At 46.7% G+C, this 24,291-nt stretch overlaps 1 protein-coding gene across 1 annotated transcript in view; it reads right to left on the reverse strand.

The window, feature by feature from the left end:
• Positions 1–5,545: 5,545 nt before the first annotated feature.
• The window catches only part of LOC8036209 (probable G-protein coupled receptor 158), a 229,250-nt gene continuing 210,504 nt past the window's right edge, over positions 5,546–24,291 (reverse strand). The window contains exons 7-12 of the mRNA XM_029991980.4: positions 22,023–22,258; positions 19,729–19,870; positions 17,743–17,848; positions 15,919–16,098; positions 8,087–8,447; positions 5,546–6,172 (exon numbers count right to left, since the gene is read on the reverse strand). Of these exons, the coding sequence (XP_029847840.2) occupies positions 8,121–8,447; positions 15,919–16,098; positions 17,743–17,848; positions 19,729–19,870; positions 22,023–22,258 (991 nt within the window). The 3' untranslated portion in view covers positions 5,546–6,172; positions 8,087–8,120. The remainder of the gene's footprint in view (positions 6,173–8,086; positions 8,448–15,918; positions 16,099–17,742; positions 17,849–19,728; positions 19,871–22,022; positions 22,259–24,291) is intronic.

A 24,291-nucleotide genomic window follows, 5' to 3' on the forward strand; every position in this document is an offset into this window, starting at 1 on the left:
GAGGGGGTAGGCGATCGCCCCAGGGCCCGTCGCCCCAGACCCCGTCGCCCCCCCATCTCAAACACTACCGACGTCACTACACACATCGCCTTTGTGTCACCTTGGTAGCGTTGTTGACAGTGGCGGAAGAGGAGCTCTAAAGCCGCGAACACTGTGCACGGCTCCACGATATCACAAAGTTCAATCTTTGCCTCGATACGAAGCGAATATTTTGGCCTCAAATAACTCCTTTCCAAAGTTAAGAGAAGTCACTTTTGTCGTCATCAATAACTTTCACAAACAACGATTTTGCGACGAAAAAGTTAGGGGCCTGTTCACACAAAAGCCCCTATTAGCGGCGAGATGTTTCGGTGGCGCCCTCGTTCGGTTACCTTTCGTGACGTCAATACCTTGGGAACAACAAGTTTGATGGTGTTTGTAATGGGTATGGTGGAAGCCGGAAATCATGGCGCTCTCAAAGCAACACTGCCAACACCGTCAAAATTGAAGTTCGTATACATTCCTTTTATTTTCGTCGATGATACATCATTTGCTGACGTCCTAGTCAGCATTCAGCCAATTGTGGTGGGCCGACCACAGCGACGCTTTCGATCACCCCCGTCGCCAATATCATGGAAAAGTGGCGTCATTCGTTGTTGTAGAAATGCTCGAGGCCCGTGCTGCGCGCCACTTCTGGGAAATTCATGGCGTCTAAAAACTAGCTCAGTGCAGCTGTGCTGCGCTGTACCACCATGAACTTCCCAAGAGCTGCACGTTGCACGTGCCTCTTGCATTGACGAACCTTGCGCTACTTTTGATTCACACATGCAGCGGAGCGCTACAAGAATAGCGCTGACCTTGCGTTAAGCGCGTGCGATGGGAGCGTTCACCAGCTTGGTATCGCACAGTCAAAACTGCTGCTCATGGCAGCCGATAAGTTGCTGGCGACACATGAGCAGCGCTGTATAAGCGCTTCGCCGCATGTGAGAACCGGCCTTAAGAGTATTCACAGCCCGCACAATCTAGACAGCAATTACTTTAACGCGGCGTAGGGATGTATGAACACGAGGGCGCGACGGTATTCAATGCAGCCGTTCAATCGGCGGGACCCACGGTGTTGCTCTCGCGCGCTCCGATAAAGCTCGCTACTACTTTGTGTTTCACATTCTCGCTGGAATTTGAGCACCGAGAGAGTTTGGATGATTGACATCTCGTCCGGCGTGACGCCATCGTCGCGAGAGTCCAATGAGCACGCTCTGCGAACTTCGGCTCCAACTTTGGGTTTGACAAGTTTAGCGACCGAAGTGTTTCTAAACTTGACTGATTTCATAGCTTTTGGTGACGCTCAGCACGTTTGCCATGAACCTCTTCAGGAACGAGCGCCGTCTGCGGAGTTGTCTTCGAACTATACAAATTAAAGTCAGCTCAACTTGCCTCCGCCCGTCATAATAGATTGGCATCGTGCCTTTGTAGAGGTCTTCGTTGCCTTTCATGCCCCGTGCTAGCGCACACTCAAACAAGAATGTCCAAAATAGACGAAATACGCGCAAAGATAGGTGCTGAATATGTTGGTCAGCCTGAACTTTGCCCTGCAAAAATGGTAACAGCGGGAAGCAAGACCAGGAGAGGGAGTGTACGCAGGCGCAGAAGCTTACTGTGAAAAGGTGCATCTGGCCCACGTTTATCTTCTTTATTTAAAAAGTTATGTAACTAGTTTTAGTTAATTAACCGCTGCTTATTGTGACAATCAGCCCCAATCTCATGCGTCCCTAATTTATTTTAAGTGTTCAACAATTCTTCTCATTGTAATATATATTACTCGTAAAGAAAAATTTTGCAACATTATATTTAACTGTGCGCGGACAGATTCTTACGACAAAAATTCTTGACAGTTATTTTTTAAGGCGGTTAATAAATACATCGTAGAGTTTCTTTATTTGTTGAAACAAACCAAGCAAGTTGGAATAGAAGCTAAAAGACCGTCGTGTTGACGCTGGAATACCTTATTCAAAAATCTACGACCTCGAAAATCTAAATGTTTCACTTTCTCGTGCCTTAGACATCGCACTGAGATCTGGCATAGGTGTGAGTGCTAGCAGAAAATACATCTTTCTCTCAGTCAAATTTTAACTACTCTCATATCTCATGAAGCCGTTCACAGATAATAAGTTGTCTTTACACGCTGTGCAAGTTTTTAATGCTTCCGCAACAATGTACTTACTATTCATAACGTTTTACTCAGTAGCGGGTGAAAAAAAAAAAAAAAAAACAGACCCGTTTCAGAATTCTATCAAGCAACATTGGCGGTCGTCATTGCTTGGACACGTAGTGTGTGATCGGATCCGAATTCTCGCCGAACGCTGACTGAACCCTCGTGCCCAGTACAATGCCAGAGTACGTGACCAAGCGGTGGTGGACAGAGGATGGCGCGGACATTTTGAAAAAAGTTTATTAAGCTTAGCAAAAAAAAAAAAAAAAAAGTCTCGCTGCAGCTTCCCCTTTTCCGTTAGAACAATGGTAAGCAGCAGTGCTGCTGCGCTGGTTTTTCCTCTTCGATATTCACCAGTCACGTCTGAGAGAGGCTGGTCCTGTATGTTGTGCTTGTGCCGTCGAAGAAGAATCCATTTCGCACCAGGCATCCGCGATATGCAAACACGTGGTATTACAGGAGGCATTCACTACTGTTTCGTTGGAAAGGAAAGATTGTGATTTGACGCTCGCGTCATGTTAATCCTAGGTTTGACGAGTGCACACATTTATTTGTCGGACTAAACGGAGTGGAATAGTTCGATTATTAGTATACGTAGCTTGCACGTGACGTCCTATGGCACCGTACCAGCCGTCATTGCTCCGTACCATGCATGTGCTCTTGTGCCGTACCTTCCGCTGCACGCATTTCGTGCTATCGAATTTGTTCTCCAGAGCAATCCTTGCCGAGAAGAACAAAGCCGATTATGCCAAATATATCCTGCAGAAGGTACGGGCACAGGAGCATGCTGCGGAGCAATGGCGGCTCATCTGACGTCAATGCAAGCCATCTTAACTAAATGCCTTAGTATTTTTTTTTTTTTAATTTTCATTCGCATTGGATGCTTGCATCCGATTCGATTCACCACGGGAAGCGTGACAGGCCTTCTTTTGTCCGGTACTGAGATAGTCGACGGGCAGTTAATGGGCACCTCCGTTTAATGTTTCAACCGAAACAAATGAATTGAACCGGTTTAGTGAGATAGGATATGATGAAAATTAAAATATTACGTGAAATAAATGTTGGGATCCCAACCTGAAAGCAGTTTTGAAATAGAAACTTTCGATTCATAGCGAGCCACCAACGGGCAAGCTGCGGCACAGTCACACCGCGCAAAGTTTCGTCCCTTTCGTGTAGTCCGCCCTTTTCCGTTGCCATCAATACTGAGCGCTGCGTCTCGATTGTTCGCGCGCACGGCCGTCCAGCTTCGTATGCACTGCAATTTTGAAAGGACGTGGCTTGTGCGACGCAGCCAATCAAATCCACTGTGACACTGGAGGATAACCATTATCTCCGCCACTCAAAGATCCCGTTCTTTCGGTGTCGTCGACAATTTTCGAAATCATACTTTGAGATAAAATATCATTGCACTGTAAATACGATCCTACCCCGTAGTTCAGGGACCCCGGCTGTGCTTAAAATAGTCGTAACCGACAACTTGAAAAATTGAGCGGAGCCACGAAATGGCATGTAACGTGGTCATGCAATCAACAAGATATAACCATGGTAAGCTTTACGAAGGGCTTCCAACCCACAATAATTGCTTCAAATATCCCTTCTTCCCCCGAGCTATCAACGAATGGAATCGCTTGCCGAGAAACATTGTACATTCCACTAGTGTAGAGCAGTTTCTCATTTACTTGGAAGCGCACCTGTCGACATAGGCTTGCATACCATTATCTTCAAATGTGTATTATAAAAAAATCTTTCTGTATGATATACCACCCTACAACAAGCCCGAACGGGATTAGTAGTACTGGAAATAAATAAATAAAATAAAAAAATGCAGCTATACAGGGAAGGGTGTCTCACCCCATGAGATTACAGTGTTTTTATCACTGCAAAAATAAGCTACACTTCGTCGGACGCTCATTTTCCGCCCCAAATGTACCCCTAGCCTTCCGAACCAGGGGTGAAAGTTTTAGAACTAACTTTTACATTATTCAAAAGTTATAAGAGATTTCCTGAAATTTTCAATGAAAAAATGGGGGCCGACGGATTCCGCAAATATATGGAGCTGAATGGTGCCAGTGACAGAGAAAATACATCATTTTAACATTGAAATGATCAGAAAATAATGTAACTTTTAAATGAGATAACGGTCAGTTATGAAACAGAAAGAATCTGGATAAGACCGCTTGCGCTATATACAGGGTGGTTCAAGGAGAGGCCAGGCTCTTTAAATCAACCGCAAAATTCCGTTTCTTAACCTATCGCGCTACGACTTCGTGCAGCGTTGCCCACAGATGGTGCATTTTTTTTTTTTAAATTTGCAAAGAGCGAATTTACCCGAGGAAAAAGTAAAGAAAGAAAAAGGCTTAGCTCCTATGGAAATGCGGCGAAGCCAAAGGTCTTCAAAACAATACGGCGCCGTTTCGCACGAAAGACAAGAGATGGCGAAAGCGGTCGCGACGCCAACTGCCGCCAACGAACGAGCACACAGCGCCGAGAGCCGGCGTCTTTAGCAGACGAGCTTTTCGACTCAAAAGCGGCGCACGTTACGGAGGCGGCGACAGTCGCAGAAACAAAAACCGGTGCGGTAACAACAAGGAACTTCAAAGCAGACTACATAAGTACCACGAAAAAAAAAAACTGTTAAAATAACCCGACAAACCATTTTTTAATAGATTACATGTCCATTTAATCAGTTTTATTAGTAAGGATGATAAAATGATGCATTGACTACTGATATGAAAAACGCTCGCGTCGCTTTTGAGTCGAAAAGATCGACTGCTAAAGACGCCGGCTCTCGGCGCTGTGTGCTCGTTCGTTGGCGGCAGTTGGCGTCGCGACCGCTTGCGCCATCTCATCCTCCCATGCGAAACGGAGCCGTAGTGTTTGAAGACCTTTGGCTTCGCCGCATTTCCATAGGAGCTATGCCTTTTATTTCTTTTCTTCTACCTCAGGTAAGTTCGCTCTTCAAAAATTTTACAAAAAAGAAAGAAAAAAAAAAAGCACCATCTGTGGGCAACGTTGCACAACTCGTAGCGCGATAGGTTAAGAAACCGAATTTTGCGGTCAATTTAAAGAGCCTGGCCGCTCCTTGAAACACCCAGTAATTGGGCGGAAAATGGGTGGTCGGCGATGCGTACATTGTTTTCCCGAAAAAAAAAAAAAGAAGGCAGATTAAAAATCTCATTTATTTGTTGTTGCTTTTTTTCTTCTGGGGGGGAAAGGGGGGGGGGCGTTTGGGGGCATGTTGTACTTTGTTTTACCTTTTAAGCCAGAGTACGGAGAAATTTATAAGACGAGGGGCAAATCACGACGCGTCGAAAACGCACGTCCAATCAAACGCAGGGTGCACCGGTACTTGGCGATTGTAGTCTGTCTGTACGCGTTTGTGTGTCTTGAAGGATTGGACATCAGTCGGCCTTCAGGTGAAACAAAGATGGCCAACCTGATGAAACAACAGTAAATCACATCCAACAAAATATTTTTTTATAACTCCAGTGAGTAAGTGGGCCGTACAGCTTCAGCAAAGTTCAACAACAAACACGTAAGTTGAATCATGTAGCTACAGATGTATCGCTCAACATTGGCTATCTATTGCATATGAATTGTAAACACGGCCTCTCGCTGCGAGCATCGGTATAATACTTGACGTGAAAGTTGTTGTTGTTGTTTTTGTTCGCAAGCGTCAACAGGTCATTCTCGCTCTTCGGTCTCCTGTTCCTTTCTCCCTCTCTAATATAGATAGGCTCCCGTATGTACATCTCACTGCGGCGGGTGCTCTCGACGGGACTACGCCGTAGAAAAACGCCTGGCGGCTCTCCGGGCCGGCGTGGTGGGCCCCCGTCGGCGCCGGAGAGCAGAGACGCAAGCGACTTGAAAACGCGACGGCCGCGGCTCGCTGTGGCCCATCAGCGACACAGTCAGGTCCGCGGGGAGGGTCTTCGCGATGATCATGTGGTCCTGGATTTGGCACGCTCCGTTGGTCCTCTTTGCCTGCGCACGGAACACCCAGGGGGTCCGTTAAATGCGGTTTGCGTACAACTCAAACGGCTATCAAATAAAAAAAAAAAAATTGAAGACGTTTCCAATTTTTTGTAACGCCGAATTAAAGCGCAGCTCTTGAGGAGGAGGAAGGGAGATCACGTAGGGGAAGGTATGCCCCTCCTCCCCTCCGTATTCTCCCCTCCTCCTCGCCTGCTCCCCTCCTTTTTTTTTTAGCGGGGAAATTTTGCGGCGAAAATTTCCCGCTAAGTTCAGCGGGGACATTTTTCCGCTAAACTTTGCGGGGAATTTGTGCCTCTAAATTTAGCGGGAAAAGGTTTACACAAACTTTAGCGGAGAAAATCCTCCACTAAATTTAGAGGGTCTTTTTTTCGCTAAATTTAGAGAAAAATTTTCTGCTAAATTTAGAGAAAAAATTTCTGCTAAATTTAGCGGTAAATTTTCCCGCTAATATTAGCGGGGAAATTTTTCCATAATGCAACACGCGCTCAAGCCCGGTGGCATTATTCCCATAATGCAAGGCGCGCGGTTACGCCGTCGGCGTAACCGCTCTTAGGCTTCTGTTTCCGGCTTTAGCGGCGCGCCGCTAAAGCCGGAAACAGGAGCCTAAGAGCTGCGCTCTAAAAAGTGCCTATTGTAGTACTAACGAGATTACGAGTAAACTTCAAACGTGCTTCATAACTACTTCGTTTCACTATAAGAAAGGGCGCAGACAAAGCCTAAAAGACACACGACCGAAGGCGCCCAAGCTAAAAGGACGAAGTCACGGCTTTTTTTTAGCTTGATTGGTGTCAGTCAGTGGTAACACGCGCCCATAAATACGATAAATGCCATGACGTTGCGCTGCTGACGCTGCTTGACCGGCCCGTAATTAACGAATATATAGAGACGTTTTCCGTTTTCTTTCGTTCTCATTCTCGTGGGTTTCGTGCCTGGTATGCGGGACGTGAAAGTAATAAAACGTTTCGACCCGGAATATGCGAGAAAGTATAGGCGAGGCGAGGCAAAACAAGTATGTGCAACAATCACGCGTTTTTTGCGAACACCTTCTCGTGTCGAGGAGAGATCAAAACGATGTTTTAACGCGTACCAGAAGTGACGACTTTCAAGATGGTTGCGCCGTTGTTGTGTATAAAAAATGACTAACAATTAAAGAAACAGAAAAAAAGGTAGGAGGATTTATATATGCTAGGTGGGTACAAGTACTAGCTGTCATTTAAGATCCTTGCCTGCTGCGATTGGTTCTTTGACCAGTGCAAGCATGGGATGCATCACCGTGAAGGACGATTAGAACCTGTCGGACGGGCCGGTAGATGTCAGGAAGTTGAAAAGTCACTGAATTGTACAACGTTAGTGTGCGGCTCCAGAGGGAAATATAATGTCGTCTGTTTCCGGGGCTGTGAAGCCAAGTGCTTCGAGCTCGTGCAAAGTGCGGACGCAGCAGAAGCTGCTGCGTCCGCACTCCGGACGCAGCAGCTGAAAGCCCGGATCGCTCCGGGCTTTCAGTTTCCCTACCAAGCATTTGCAACCCGTGCAGTGAAAGCGTCGTTCATGGGTTCGGGGCAACATGCTCGTGCTTGTAGCTTCGGCTGCGCTCGCACATTAAGTAAAACAAAATGTAATTATCGAGGGACAGATGCACGCTGTTTTTAACCGCTTGTTAATGAATTCTATTACGTTATTTTGGTTCCGAAACACTTCCTCTTTGATTAAACTGATCTCTTACCCTGACTGGCTGAACTCGAAGAGCTGTCAAGTTCGGGAACTGCTCTTTGTCGCTTTGGCTAGGAACCACAAGATCGCCGGGTTGCGACTATCCCTCGTTCAATTTATGTAATGTGCCTGACGTTGGCCCTTCGGCCTCGCCGAACCTGAATGATGGATCGCCGACGCTTCTTCCCTCACCATGGTGTGTCGGGTCCCCAGCAGCGGGCGGGGTTCAGCTCCTCCTGGAAGGGGTGACCGGCGTCGAGGGGACGTCGTCGTAGGTCCTGCCGATGCCCGAGACGCTCGTGACGGACGGCCCGTCGGGTACGGGCCCGCCCTCGCCGCTGGCCGTCGAGTCCTCGGGCGTCTTGGAGACTTCGGTGGTCTCCTGTTCGTGCGGGTGGTGGTGCGGCTTGTGCTTGTGGTGGAAGGGCTGCAGCGAGAACCGTCGGTGGGTCACTTTGCGGCCGCCTCTGCGCTTGGAGATGTGCGGGTTGTCCTTGCGCATCGTCTTGTTCCGCAGCACTTGCAGTTGGGTGTACACGCGCCGAAGCTCAGCCTGCAAACGAATCATGCACGAGAACCCCCGGATGAGTCGGGCTCATTTAAAACGAGCAGTGCGAGGAGACTGCTTTCATGGTCGTTTTTGAGTGTGTAAATCTAGTATTAGTTATGTTTGAAAAGGGTATTTACTTGTCTTGGCGCTTTGCTTGGGAACATTCATGGCTGACAATGGCGCTTGCTGATATTTAAGATCAGTAATATTGCGTCTCAAGCTAGCTGTCACTGTTAACATCCCCCCGAAGGACCGTACGCCACACGATCATGGGCTATGTCTTATGGCCATTCGTTTGTCCATATTTAACGCGGCAGTCAATATATACTTGCGGCGTCGATGTGCTATATGCATTGCATGGGGGGATTGGTGGCCAAGTGGGCTAGCGCAGACCAGCTCGAAGCACGTGGAGTGAAAGCTCGCGCTGCAGTAGCCAGGGATCCTGGGCTTAATCCTCATCCTGCCCGTTTCGATCTGGATGACCATCGTACCGACGTGCGGTCGTGTATCCCTACTGCGAGGTGCACGTTAAAGACCCCCGGCTAGCGGTTGTACTGCACTGACTACATTTCTCATCTACAGCTGGGAGACAAGTCGCCCGTTGAGGCAGACTTAGTTTTAGGCTGTCTAAACATAAACACCAGTGGCGTACCCAGTCTTGTAGACGTTACTAAAAAAAAGTAATCGATTACAATTACTATTACTCTTGGCTAAAAAGTATTCAATAAGATGACTTGATTACTCGACGGCAAATGTAATTGGACATTACTTAAAGAAGTAATCGTTACTTTTCCCATTACTTTATTGTGTGAAGACACATCTTTAGCGCTCATAGCAATGAACTACTTCCAACCTATATTTCACATTTGCACAAGTACTGAAGAAGAAAAACTGGTTCCCTCTTCGCGGTCGTTGCACCTTCACAATGCGGACACAAGCATAGAATTCGTTTGAAGAGGTTTAATGACTTCGGCGTTCGCCAGTGTGTGTGTGTGTATGTGGGGGGCGGGGGGGGGGGGGGGGGCTTGAGCAAGGGTTGTCGCTCAAAGTTTGCGTCGCTCATTTTATTATTCACACGTGGATGAGCTCGCATGTTATACAAAAGAGCAGCAGCTCCAGGACTTGACACGGATCATGTGTAGTATCCATCAGCGGAAGAGATCGCCCAGACTACTTCTCAACTCGAAACATTGCTTGTCACAAAGACCACGTAGGGGAAATGGGGAAATATTTCAACTGCCCTGTTATATTTTGCATCCACTTTAGGTATTCTTCGGTTTTGGTACTCCTACGGGCTGCGAGTAGGTACCCTAAGCAGGATTTTTTTATTTTGTGTGAGGGGGCTAGTTTGAACGAAGGACTCACAAAGCTACATTCTGCTTCCTCAAACTGCGCCCTGAATGGCCTTTCTCACGCACGGTGGTTTCCCTGGGGCTTCCCACTCCCAGTCCCAGCTCGAAGACAAAAAAAAAAAAAAAAAAAGCCGGACATTTTACAGAAACTGTACATAGAAAGAGATTGACCTCGTTTCCTACAGCTCCGCAAAAATCTTTCTTTTTTCCGTTTGAAAAAAAAAAATATTTTTGTCATTTTATAAAAAAAGGGCGTGTGCCGGGTGGGGGGGGGGGGGGGGGGAGGGGGCGGGGGTCTCGTGGACAAATTGTAACGGTTACAAGTAATTTTATTACTTCAAAAAGTAATCAGATTACTCTTGTGATTACTGCCTAATAAAAGTAATAAACTGATTACAAAATTACTCCAAAAAGTAATCGATTACAAGTAATTTGATTACTTGTAATGCGCACGGTACAAGTCTGGGCGTACCAAGCCGGAAAAGGAGGGGGGGGGGGGGGGCGGCTCAGGTACGTGGCGCTCCAGTCACGTAGGGTGGTGCCACCTCCGGCAGCGCCCGGCGCCTCCTTCGCCCGCTTTCCTGGTTGGTTGCAATCTCGGATGTGACGGAGGGGGGGGGGGGGGGGGTGCTATGAAAGACATAGCCCCAGTGCTGGATGGCTTAGCTACGCCACTACTACATACACCCCGTCTTTTTTTTTTCTTCTTTTTTTTATGCATCGCATGCCGCGTGGCGTAGGTATAGTTCAAAGCTCGATTCAGTAGTGCGGAACCGCAGAGCTGTCCGGTTCCCCGAGTCAGTGCTCTCTGGTTGCCACAGGCATAGAAGGAGACGTACGTTCCTCCCGATTCTCTTCCCTTTCCTTTGCAGAGTAGAAACAATGCAATTTAATGGTATGATTACATTAAGCAGCGGTCCACACTGTTAATCCGTCATACAAAGTCGGCAACCGCTATCTGAGGGGCGTTTATTCCTTGTCTGCCAGTCCTGTTACATTGATCATACAGACACTGTTTGCAGACATGCGGGAAGCACACTTACATAGGTATGCAACAAACATGCTTCGAACATGAGTGGAAACATGCTTCGAAATTGAAATAAATGAAATGCTTCGGGTGCGTCTGCAGATCATTCTGCCATGATGTCTGCAGTGGATACCGTATCTTTTGTATTAGGTATGAGCAGGTGACTGCGGCAAGGGAAGATGCGGGCCAAAAACGGCAATATTTCGCACACACAAAAAAAGTGATTTCAAGTATTATGGCGTTATTATTATTTTGTAATCTTTATTTTCGATGTATAAAAATAATTATTCCCGGATTTGATCGCGACATTAATCAGATACGCGTTCGAAGACCTCCCAGGCAACCCAGAACGGGGAGCATTTGAGCCATTTTTCTCCCTGTGGTTGTTCCGAGTTGTGGCGTCGCCCGCCATAGCTGTCTTCTCTCCGTTGCAGATTTCTGTAGTTTCTAATTTTTCGCAAAAATTTATTAAAAAAAAAAAATTCTGCGCCGCGAAAGAGTTTGGTTATAGATCTATTGCAACCTTCGAACGCGTATTTTTTTCTTCATTTTTACGTAATTTTAGGGCACCTTCATGGTCTGTGCACAAGAATTTCTGTTTTTAATATTGTATTATCACAACAAAATTTGGCATGCGTATACTTTAGAATATGTGAAATCCAACTATTTCGATTCGGTTAGAATATATATATATATTTTATATTCATAAAAAAATGTAAAAGACGTTTGTTAATCCCTTAAAGTGGCATGTTTTGATACTTTTAATTATTTTAAAGTGAAAGAAGCGTGACACGCATTATTTTTGTCGTTCATTGCACTCGGCGGTTTAAAAGCAGCGAATTAGTTCATTTGGCTCGGTTTATTTTTTAAGTCCGTTGCCACGCTCTACGTGCGCACAAGAGCATGTTTTTGTTTTCTCCATGTACAGTCACCGGCCATATGAGCTCCCCCGGCCGAACGCCGACCGGAGCAGCAAAAATCCCGCATGTGGCGCGTCGAGCATTGCCGCGGTCTGGGATCCGGGCTATTGGGACCGAACCATTCCTTCATCAAAGGGGTGCACTCAGGAAGTTTGATAGCATTCCGCGTATTGGAACGTGAATCTGAAGCACGGCCGATTACAATCCCGTTTCCGGTTGTAGGTAAACGCAGACGGCTTATCGAAATTCTTTGCTGCATAATATCTCTGACGTGTTATGTGCTACTCTTTTATTTGCAAAACCGTTTTGTCATTTTAAATATTTCCTACCCGAAGAGTAATCCTAGGCACAAGCTTTCTTACAATCTTTCTTAAATATAGACTAGACAATGACATGCGATTTTGAAATAATTTATTAAAACCATAGGCGATATGCTATAGATAACAAAAAGAAAAGGATTTGTGTCGAAGCAGAATAAAAATTCAGGCAGTTTTCATGAACGCGTTTTATCGAAGAGACTCTGTTGTTCTGCGCTCAGTAGCGTGTTGCTTCGCCAAGGGTAATTCTCTACACGATGACTTTGCAGACGGCTTCCTGGTCGGCCACTTCTCGCTTGCCGAAGGATAATTGTTGTCATGCTTAATATTATATCAAACGTAGGGTCTTTACATTTGTAAGCATCGATCGAACACTGCTGCTTTATCTACACCTAAAGCAAGCTCCAGTCTATCAGCAGTTATAACATCCCCTCCGAACACTTGGGGCCAACACCCGAAGACGGCAACTCTAATCGGCCATGATTTCGTGATTCAAACTTCTAAAGGCTGAAATCCCGATAAAAGCTATGCGTCCACACCTTTGATAACGGAATGGTTTGGCCCCAATAGCCCGGCTCCCAAAACGCGGCAACGCTCGACGCGCCACATGCGGAATTTTCGCTGATCGGGTCGGCGTTCGGCCGGGGGAGCTCATATGGCCGGCGACTGTACATTGCATTGAGAACCTAGAAAAACAAGCTATATTAAATCTAACAGCCGGTTTACAAAGAAAATAGTAAGCACCATAAACTGTAAAAAAATTTATTACGATGCCGTATATAATGATAATAAAAATTCCACCATTATGAAAAAAACCAGCTGAACTAAGGAAAAGGTAGAGATAGAAAGAAAGACACCCGATCGCTGGACTACCAACTGTTTTTATATAAACCTCCTCTTCATCTTCTTCCTCTCCTTCTGCATAATTCACTTCGTTCCCCCCTTTTCCCCTTTGTTTTACGTTTTATTTTACACGATGTTGACCCCCTCGGAGAAATAGTTTTTCGGTGCGCAACAAGGTGATTGAAGGTGCACTAACACACCCATCTCCTTTTTCTTCTATGGCAGCAGCTTCTAACATCTCCCGCGCGAGCTGGCTTTTGTGGCGTGCTACGATGTTAACTTGCGCGAGCTTCGCCGTGCACTTGCATGCTCGGCAATGCGCAGATAGGTGCCCCGGCGCTGTCAGGTTCTTTAGGTTGGCTGCGTGCTCACGTGTACGCTCGTTGATGCAGCGTCCCGTTTGTCCAATGTAGCAGCGCCCACATGTCAGTGGTATGCTGTAAACAACCTCTTTTTCGCACGAGGCGAATTGTGTCTTGTGCCTGGTGTTACATTGACTGATCTGGTTGGTCGATGACTGGTTGATCTTCCGGCACATTGAATACGCTTTGTTGGGTGCCGAGCACATAACTTGCACGTCTTGTCGCCTGGCGATCTTTTTTAACTTGTGGGTAACCCCATGTATATATGGGACCACCACAAAAGGTTTCCGTGCATGTTTCTTTTTTGCTGTGGGGTCGTCTTTCTTCTTGATGGTGCGAATGATTTTTTCGCAAATGGAGGCCAATAAAGACTCTGGGTAACCGGCGTCCTGAAGTCTTGAAACTTGTGTATTGAAGCTTTGTTGTATTTGGTGGGGGCAAGTCTTTTTGAGGCTGGCCAGAAGGGCCGTGGCGACTATTCCTTGTTTGACGATTTTGGAATGCTGGGACTCGAAGGGAAGAAACCCTTTATTCGAGCGCGCCTGGTACCTCCAACAAACATGATCTTTTTGAAACTCCAGCACCAGGTCAAGGAACCTAATAGTTTTTTTGATGGGAAGCTCATGGGTGAAAGTGAGGCCCATGCAGCTGTTTTGGAAGTGTGTCATTATGGAGTCGAGGCATCCATTTTCTTCTTCAATTGCAGTGGAGCATAAAATAAGAAAGTCATCCACATAGCGAAAAATGACTGATATTCGTGGATCATTTATGACTTTTTGGATAGTTGTTCCACAGGCAGCGAGAAAAATTTCGCATAAAAACGGAGCCACTTGGGATCCGATGCATATCCCACTCTTCTGCACATAGTGATGTTCTTGGTGGGCCACCACCGTTGCGGACAAGTAGAAGCCTAAAAGTTCCAAGAAGGTGCCCAGGCTCATCCCTGCTGCATTTTGAAACGTGGTAAGCCCTTGTTCCTCAATGGTGGTTTGAAGAACACGTAAAAGGTTATCGTGCGGAATTGAGTAGTACATATCCTGTACGTCAATCGAGAACCCAGAAACAATTAGGTTTCCTTGTTCATGAAGAAATGCGATCACGTGCTCTGAGTTAGGTATCCTGAAGGGGTCTTCTACTGGTATTTTGGAGAGTTGCTGGGCAAGAAACCTCGATACGCATGCTTGCCAAGTGTTTCTTTCGGATACAATGGCCCGAAATGGAACACCTTCTTTGTGAGTCTTGGCTGAGAAGAAGACAGAAAGTTGGTCATTTTTTGCCCCTTTGATCCTGGTGCTGAGACTAGCTTGTTGGTGTTCGTCTAGCAACTTGAGAATGGCCTTCTTTGCTACTTTTGTCCTTTTCTCTGCTACTGGCATAAAATTCTTGATCATGGCCTGATGGGCTTTTTCTCCATATCTGTCGGACTCAAGAACGACAAATCCTCCCTCCTTATCGGAAATGCATAGCTTTAAATCCCGGCTTCTTAATTCTTGAATTGTAGACCCAAAGCTCACCTTTGGCTTAGCTTGGTGCTGAAGGCTGGAAAATACTTTGATTCCTTCATCAATAATTTGAGAGCTTCTTTCCTGTGGAGCTTTTGCGGCAATTTGCCGTATTATGGCTACCTTGTCTACAGCTTCAAGCTTGGGAGCTATGGCAAACTTTGGTCCTTGTTCCAGCACCTTCCGAGCTTGTTCTGAAATGTGCACATTCCCTATAAGCTGGAGCGGTGTCTTTTGCAGAACCGTCTTGCGTTGCCGGTGTAGTTCCAGATGATGACGCCAAATGGGGAGAAAGTTCTTCTTCCAGAGGATCTCCGTTGTGTTTTGCGTCATGATGAGATGATTGGAAAATTCGTTGCGGGTCGGAGACTTGACTCGCAGAAAGTCGGTGAGTAGTCGCACTTGGCGCCATTTTTCAGATCGAAGAATCTTGGACACCCGTTGTGCGTGCGCGTGTGATGGTTGTAGAGCCCCGAAAAAACACTTTACCTCTTCCAGGATGATCTTCTTTTGTGTGCTGCGAGTGAGCAGCCTTGCTTGGCAGATGGACGTTGCAATCATGAGCCTCAAGCCTGGTGGGCCAAGGAGGTTGAAATTGATAAAAGACGTGCTCAGGTAACTAGAAAGATAAGTAACGATTGGTGTAATAATGAGTAACCAACTAGCTCAGATTACACCAAAAATTCCACCTTCGCGCATGTCCCCGTTAAGGGGTATTCACACGATGGAGAAATCCCGGGGATTTCTCCCCGGCACGCGCGCATCGCGAGATGAAAACGCGAGGCTTTTGCACATTGCAAAGCCTGACGTTTTCGTCGTGGGATGCGCGTGCCGGGGAGAAATCCCCGGGATTTCTCCCTCGTGTGAATACCCCTTTACGGCTACACACAGTAGCCGTATTCTAACAACCAATGAATCTTGGCCGTGAGGGGAAGTTGCCATTTAATAAAAACGATTGCAACTGGTGCACTGAACTATGAGACCATAAATCCAAGTGCTTCAGTAACAGGGCACGTCATGGCAAAGTGGGCGAGTTACCAAACAAGCCCAGTGCTGTACTAAACAAAAGATGAATAATTACGGCGTTTTAGCAGTAGGCAAATCGGAGCCTCAGCTCCATTTGTGAAAAGGCTCAAAGAGGGGCGGCTCACCCTTATGTCTTCCGGATCCATGTCTGCCAGATTTATGTCCGCAATATCCACCTCTCCGTTAGAAAGAACGGCTTCGTGGAGTTTCAGATTCTCTGGATGTGGATCCGGAATCTCATACGATGAAAAATGACGACTGCGATGCTCTGTTGTTTGGTTCGGAGGTCGGTGGTGGTACCACAACTGCGTTCAAAAGGGAGCGCATACAGTCGTGCCTCGTTAATAGGAACCCCATTATTACGAATACTGCAGCTACGTATAGACAAACTATTCGGGAGCACACTGGGCAAATGCACGCATTCGTTTCTCGTTGCTATGAACGACTCACAGTAACACTTCCATTCTTGATGGTTTCTCGGGAGAATGGAGTTGTTTACATTAACGAGACATGGCCTTATAGAAGGCTGCACCATTTGAAACACTGAAGCTAACACAAGATATGCCGGCAAGGAATGCACCTCCCTGGAACGTTGCTTTCTCATTTCACACTCACAGATACACATAATTTCGACACACATGGTTCGACATTACAGATCGGAGACGTGGCACACAACCACAAAACAGAAAAGAAGACTTCCCAAAAAAATGTCCACGCGGCTTTGGTTTGAAAACTCGGGTAGTCGGGTTTTCAGATATTCCCGCTGAACTAAGCGGACGTGATAAAATTATTGTCCTATTCGCCAAAGCAGCTCTACTACGTGCGAGTGTGCTTCGTAAACTAGTTATAGTTGCGCTTGTTGAAACGCTACTTAAAACTAAAAGCGCCTCGGGGTCTCTTCTATATTTATTGCCCCTCTGTCATAGCTCACATTGTTCTCGGTACTTCATGGCGTGAAGCACCACATAAATATTACATGGATATTCTTTAGTAGCTGCTTTATAGAAGAAAATGTTATAATTTCGGAGTTATACGACGAGTAAGAACCAATCGGCACTTCTGACAAAGGTATTTCTCGTATGTGTTTTTTTTTCTTAATTTTAGCTATATGCTTATTCTGATTCCGCTACATGCCAAAGGAAATCTCCTAAGAGCGTCAGTTTCAACCAGTATATTCAAATTGACAAATAAAGCACGGAATCATCACAAAGTTTGTGCAACCAGCGTTCAATGAGTTATACGCCCAAAATACGTAAAACAAAGAGCCGACATAGTCTTACGTTTTCTAACGCCAGCTCAGCGTAGGTGGAAGAAAAATGACGAGGGAAAAACAGGCAGTGAGAATAACAAGCGCAACTGAAGACCTACGTACAGTATAAAAAGAAAATGAAAGACGTTTACAACATTCACTGTAACGCCGAATTAGAGGGACTCCCTTGAGGAAAAGGAGGGAAGGGTACTGAGGGGAGGGCATACCCCTCCTTTCTCCTTCTCATCCTCCCTGCTACTCCTCCCCCTCCCCTCCTCCTCGTCCTCCTCCTCCCCTCATCCTTCAAGCTCCTCCCCTCCTCCTTATCCCCTCTTCCCTTCTCCTCCATCATGGGAAATATCCCATAATGCCACCACGCGGAAACCTCGTGACTTCACACGTGACGTCACGAGGTTCCCGCGCGGTGCATTATGGGACATTTCCCATTCCCCGCGGGACCCTCGTGACGTCCCACGTGACATCACGAGGGTCCCACCTGGTGCATTATGGGACATTTCGCATAATGCTCCGCGCGGTTACGCCGACGCCGCTCAAGGCGGAGACGGGCGCCTAAGAGCTGCGCTCTAAAACAGTCATTAGTCTCCTGAATGACGCAATTTTACTCGCAGCGAACTAAGAACAGCGTTTTTATAGGTCGCAAATTAAGTATGGAGTGGGAAGACCTTCCAGATTGACTTACTTTTGGAGCGAATATGAGGAAGAGAATGAGAGTGACGGTGCAATGGCAGCGGACGAAGTATAGAAGGAAAACGTGGTCCGGTTCGAGAACGGCTGCCAGTGCGTGCCTGAAAGAAAATGAAGAAAAGGAAACAGCAATGTTTAAGCGTTTTTTTTTAGAGAAAAAAAAAGGGGGGGGGGGGCTTTAGAAGGGCTATAGCATAGGTATTAATAAAATTCAGCGTCGATAAACAAATAAGAGTGCAGCGGAAGGACAGCGTTCACGTCACGTTAGTCTTAAGTTAGGTCGAATAATGGTGCTTAGTACGCGCCTCCAGCTGGTTTGTTTCACGTGCTATCCCGCTCTTACTTCAAAAGTGGACCCGAAGTGGCAACAAATGACGTCAGAAAAGCCGGAGTGTCACGCTGTAGGATATCGCCATCCTGGCAGTTGGCTGCTCGAACGGCAAAAAAGCACGAGCGAATGCGAGTGTCGTCGCAGCGTCTCAACTACTGGCTGACGAGGCTATCCGTAGACCGTCAAGCTGCAGTGCGACCAGCAGCAGAATAGTCGTCCGCCACTTCAACCACCGCTGCTGTGTGAAACCGCCAGGATCGCGGTCATCGACAGCATGACACTTCTACGACGTCATCAGGCGGAAATCGAGGGACCACTTTTTGGGACGCGGTAAACAAAGCAGTCGGACACGCGTTCCAGGCACCGTAGTTTTAACTAGAGCGACTAAATAAGGTATGCTTATATTATCTGCATTCCATAGCCCGATTTTCTTGTGGAAACCGCCATTTTGTTGCTTAGTGCAGCAGAGCGGACTCAATTTTTGGCGAACGTTATACCATTCGAAATTGCGTCTTTTTGAGATACGGTATGAGGTGAATCGGGCGACATTAAAGAGCGCTGTCCCTCGCGGACTGTTTTAAAAATTCTAAAGGACGTAATACCGTTTACTGCGATTTCAGATAAAGATTCGGGTAACTGTTAACCATAACATTTAGCAACAAGATGGCCGAAGGGTAGTTAATCTGGAGCGCAGCTTATTGATAGGCTCTAGGGCAAAGGATGGGGAGCGGAACGTTTCGCCGAATTTCTTCAGCGCTCGGCATCATTTGATAACGTGCAAAAAATAAGAAAATAAAAAAATGAAGGTCACGAAGTGATTCGCCGTTGGTGTAGTTTTATTGAATGATGCACAGCTTAAAGAGTGCATCCGAGTCATGCATTAACAGTCGTACTGCGGCACCAATAATAATGTAAGTACTCCTCACCAAACAGTCGGAGCAGACGCAAGATCTAACTGTAAATCTTCTAGAAAAGGATTCCTAAGTCTGGACTTTCCAATGACAAGTACGCTGACGTTGAGTTCGTTTATTGTGTTATCGCACGCTTGGACAAATATTATGGAAAACATCTCCACCTAATCAAAATAATTTAAGAAACTTCTGATATGCCACTCTTTATTTTAAGTGTTTATCTAACTCATCGCGAATTAAAAAATAAATAAAAATACATGTTTTTATTTAACATGTTCAATGTTATGTCGAATCATTAGTTAACGAACACCTAATATTTATAATAGATTTACTTAAAAATAATTTTCCTTTGATTTTGCGAGGACTGAAGCTGGGTCCCTGAATTTGCGGCTAAAACTGGCATCTATTTTGCACACCGTCCCGAGTAAATAATGTTTTTTTCGGAATATTGCGTAAAAATTGCAGAGTTTTCTTTCATGACAAGGTATTTGCGCTTTATTAAACGAAACTGAGATAGAAATGCGTGTCAAACGTATGGGCCATAATACGTATAATCGATGCAGCACATTTTCATCTGAGGAATTATTAAGGAACTCAGAAGGTTTCCGAAATACCTCATCGCTGTTAAACGACTTACACTAACATTTATTGCGCGTAGCTCTGAAAGCATCCACACACAGATTCGACAGCAATTCTGCGGCTAACTTGCAGTAACTGAATGGAGAGGTTGTAGACTTACCGAATTATGTACATACTAAGGGAAAACAGGGTTTCGATGTAAACAGAGCAGCAGAGAGTCCATTTTTCTGTGTAGCACTCAACTTTGGCGTTGCGTATACAATAGGCTAGGTAGATGCCCAGAAGCATGAATAGCGCTTCCCCTGTAAAACAAGGAAAAAAAAAAAAAAAGAAAGAGAGAGAGAGAGAGAGAGGAAGAGATGGGGGAGGGAGAGAAAGACTTGATAAGACAATCATCGTGATAAATGGCATTCCCTGTACTCCTACGTATTATGTGCTATGATTTAGCCATGGTTAGAGAGAAGTGAATAGTTTTAATTTCTTCAATATTGTGCACCGTACCACAAAACCTGCGTACAGATAACGTTGAGACGTTCTCCCTTTCTCTTCCTTGTCGTCGTCTGTCATTACCTCAGTCTCGGGGTTTTCACTAAAATGTCTAAAAACAAATAACTGCGCATTTTTTTTTTGTGATATTGTACAATCCTCACATCTGCTGCTGTTAATATGAGCATACAGTGTCGGCGTGCGGTCGTGTAATCACTACTTCATGATGCACGTTGAGGATACGTGCAAGCGGTACTACTGCAGAGGCTAAGTTACCCCTCTACAAAGTTGAACCAGTCTTGCCAGATCTGAGAGGCACGCTCGACCCCAATCATTTGCAAAGTTCAATCTGCTTTCATTTCACGTCTTAGTACATCACAGTCCGTAGAAGGGATTGAGAAATCCTAGACCTTAAGTCTTTCACAGACTATTTATAATGCATGCTTTCACAGTTTTGTTCTGATATTTTATATCATTAGGTATATTTGGTTATAACTGATATTTCCCGTTTGATATTATGATTAACTGTTACCGCAATTGTAATTGTTTAAGTATCTTTTACATCACGCATTGTGTCAAGAGAGAAACCCAGATGGCATTAGCAAGACGTCCGACAGTGCTTGACGCTGACAGTTCTTCAGTACACGTACGTATTTGCATATATCTTTTTGACTGCACCCACATCACTATAATGTATACAAAATCAAATATTCCTCTACCAGCGAACATTTTAAAAAAGGGCCGTCGACTAACAAGAGCTAAAGCACGAGACACATGGACGGCAGAATCGTCCGATCCGACAGTCCGAACGCCGCTCCGAATCGCCGCACGCGACAGTTTGAGACACACGCTTCCGACCTTTCATGCGACACGACGATCCGTTCGGCTCCACCCATGAGATCCAAGCACTCCAGCGGAGGTCCGCGTTCACAGATCTCTGGTCCCAGATTGACGGTTTAGCTCACATGAGCGAAGTTCGAAGCTCGTTCTCGTTAGCGCGTGCATTCTCTCCCGAAGCCATCTTTCTCGAATGGGTCAGCGGGATCCACGCGTCCGGCTTCCCGTCGCCCGTCCCGTTTTCTTCATTTCTTGTCAGTACGTCATCATGGCGTTCGCGCTAGCTGTGCTGTCATTGGCTGGACGCATCTGACAATCCGTCGGCCGTGCGAAACTATCTGGCGCGTTGGACGCACCATATCCGAAACATTTGGTCGCTTCAGACGTCGGATCGGCGATCCGACGTCTGAAGCGACCAAATGTTTCGGATTAGGCAGTCGTACTGCCGGATCAGACGTCGGATCGGATGGATTTTTCGCGCATGTGTCTCGCCCTTAACAGATCTGGGCACTATGACATTCCCCGAACTCGTAACGTACTATATGACCAGCGACTTTTGAAATTCTGCGGTACTAAAATTTGAAATACTTTATTATATTCAGACACGTATTCCCATAACTTTAACAGTTCTTTAAAGCATCATATTTTTGTAAATTGGATACGTCTTACATATTCTTGACACTCATTTGCTTATTGCATAATTATTTTTCGTCACCATGACAATATGACCGAGTTAGTTTATAGCATGCATGCCGTTCTTTTTACATTATCTAGCTATTTGCTTAAATATTTTGTTAGGGTTTTCAGTGTTTTCAATACTAGTGCCTGTCATCGTAATATTTTATTAAAATGGGCCCGAATTACAGAAATTGGTTATGGGCCCAGATAATTTTTCATTAACATGTAATATGCGTTGACTCTAATAAAAAACATTGAGCAATTGATTGGCATATCTGGCTAGGATCTTTAGGATGCTCTAGGGTTGAACCAATTTAGTGCACCCGGAGATTTCCAATGCAAGAAACCTATATTTTGTACAACCTTTCCCCCAGCAGTCCGTGCAACAAGGCGAGAAACTCCTATATTCTATGACAGCAGCTGCACCGACGGGAGGACGACGGCGTGGCTCACCAAACTCGGTGACGTAGTCCCACCAGAGGGCTCTGCAGAGCAGGTAGCGCAACGATGATGGCGTGACGGCCACCTCTAGAATGCTGTGGCCCTTTTCCCAGTTGTCCATGACGACTGCCGTCCAGGCGGACATGTAGCCGGCCACCACCATCACGAAGCCCAAGAGGTACTTGAGCAGGTCCTTGTCTCGCACGCACACCCGGTGCGCCTTGCGAGTCTGGAACTCGGCCAGGATTCTGCGAAGCATCGAAACACCGCTCTTTGTGCACGTCGTTCGGTCTTCGATCTACGACGCTCGGAACCCGCATTCGACTCGCGCGTTTACCGTCCGATCTGCATCGAAGATGGTCCCGAAGTGGCAGTAAATTGGGCCATAGGAGCCGGCTTGTAAAGCTGAAAGATGTCGCGGTGCTAGCGCTTGGTTGTAGAAATGCTGACGAAGGCGAGCGGATCAAGGGTCGCTATATGGTCGGGGCGTCCCGTCCGGTGTCGTTTTTGTTTTCATCGACTGTCTGTTTGGCAGCCGAGCGGCTTGCAGCAAAATAGGTGCCTGCAGCATTCACCTCCGCCGCTGCGTCGCCACCAGGATCGCGACAGGCGACAAGATGACAATTTTAAGAACCCATTTCAGGCTAAGATCGAGGGACCGATTTTGCCGACGCAATGATCGTACCCGTCTGGAGGCGCCAGTCTTCGAGCGAGAGCGAGGAACACCGCCACTATCGTGTCTGGAACGCGTCTCCGACAGGTGTTGTCCGTCGTCGCGTCCTAAAAAAATTGGTCCCTCGATTTCCGCGTGATGACGTCATAAGAAGTGGTTGCCAGCTACCCCGATCCTAGCGGCACAGCAGCGAAGGCAGATGGGTCGGACGCCTGTTCTGGAGCAGATCGATCTCCATGCACCTTGACAGTCCACTGAAGCTTCGGCAGCCACGCAGAAGTGGAAATGCGGTGACGACAGCGTCACTTGCGTTAGCTCGTCTTTTTCTTGGACAGCGTTTCTAGAAACAACCAACAGAATCGTGACCTATCCGACAGCATAACGTACAAAGATGTTAGATTGTATAGAGCAGGGGTGGCCAAGCTGCGGCTCGCGAGCCGCATGCCGCTCTTCGCGTGTTAAAGTGCGGCTCTCAAGGACAACCTCTAGGACGACCTCAGAGACGACGTCGAGGACGACGTCCTAGAGCGACGTCAAAGACGGCGTTTAGGATGACCTTTAGGGCGACTTCTAGAGCGATCTCAAGGACGACCTCTAGGACGACCTCAGAGACGACGTCGAGGACGACGTCCTAGAACGACGTCAAAGACGGCGTTTAGGATGACCTTTAGGGCGACTTCTAGAGCGATCTCAAGGACGACCTCTAGGACGACCTCAGAGACGACGTCGAGGACGACGTCCTAGAACGACGTCAAAGACGGCGTTTAGGATGACCTTTAGGGCGACTTCTAGAGCGATCTCAAGGACGACCTCAGAGACGACGTCCTAGAACGAAGTCAAAGACGGCGTTTAGGATGACCTTTAGGGCGACTTCTAGAGCGATCTCAAGGACGACCTCAGAGACGACGTCCTAGAACGACGTCAAAGACGGCGTTTAGGATGACCTTTAGGGCGACTTCTAGAGCGATCTCAAGGACGACCTCTAGGACGACCTCAGAGACGACGTCCTAGAACGACGTCAAAGACGGCGTTTAGGATGACCTTTAGGGCGACTTCTAGAGCGATCTCTAGGACGACCTCAGAGACGACGTCGAGGACGACGTCCTAGAACGACGTCAAAGACGGCGTTTAGGATGACCTTTAGGGCGACTTCTAGAGCGATCTCTAGGACGACCTCAGAGACGACGTCGAGGACGACGTCCTAGAACGACGTCAAAGACGGCGTTTAGGATGACCTTTAGGGCGACTTCTAGAGCGATCTCAAGGACAACCTCTAGGACGACCTCAGAGACGACGTCGAGGACGACGTCCTAGAACGACGTCAAAGACGGCGTTTAGGATGACCTTTAGGGCGACTTCTAGAGCGATCTCAAGGACGACCTCTAGGACGACGTCATGGACGACCTCTAGGACGACGTCGAGTACGACGTCAAGGTCGTTCCGTTTTCCGAAGAAGGTGCGAATGTGGAGTGTTGATGACCAAATGATGTTACGGTCGTGGTTTTTTTTTTCCGGCAAATTTAGCGGGGAAACTGAATTGGTGCCTAGATCACGTGACGTCCATTTTTCCGCTATATTTAGCGGGGAACCTAAATTTGTCAATAGGTC

The sequence above is a fragment of the Ixodes scapularis genome, unplaced genomic scaffold, assembly GCF_016920785.2.
Source record: "Ixodes scapularis isolate PalLabHiFi unplaced genomic scaffold, ASM1692078v2 PGA_scaffold0__279_contigs__length_252992795, whole genome shotgun sequence".
In the NCBI taxonomy this organism is placed as follows: Eukaryota; Metazoa; Arthropoda; class Arachnida; order Ixodida; family Ixodidae; genus Ixodes; species Ixodes scapularis.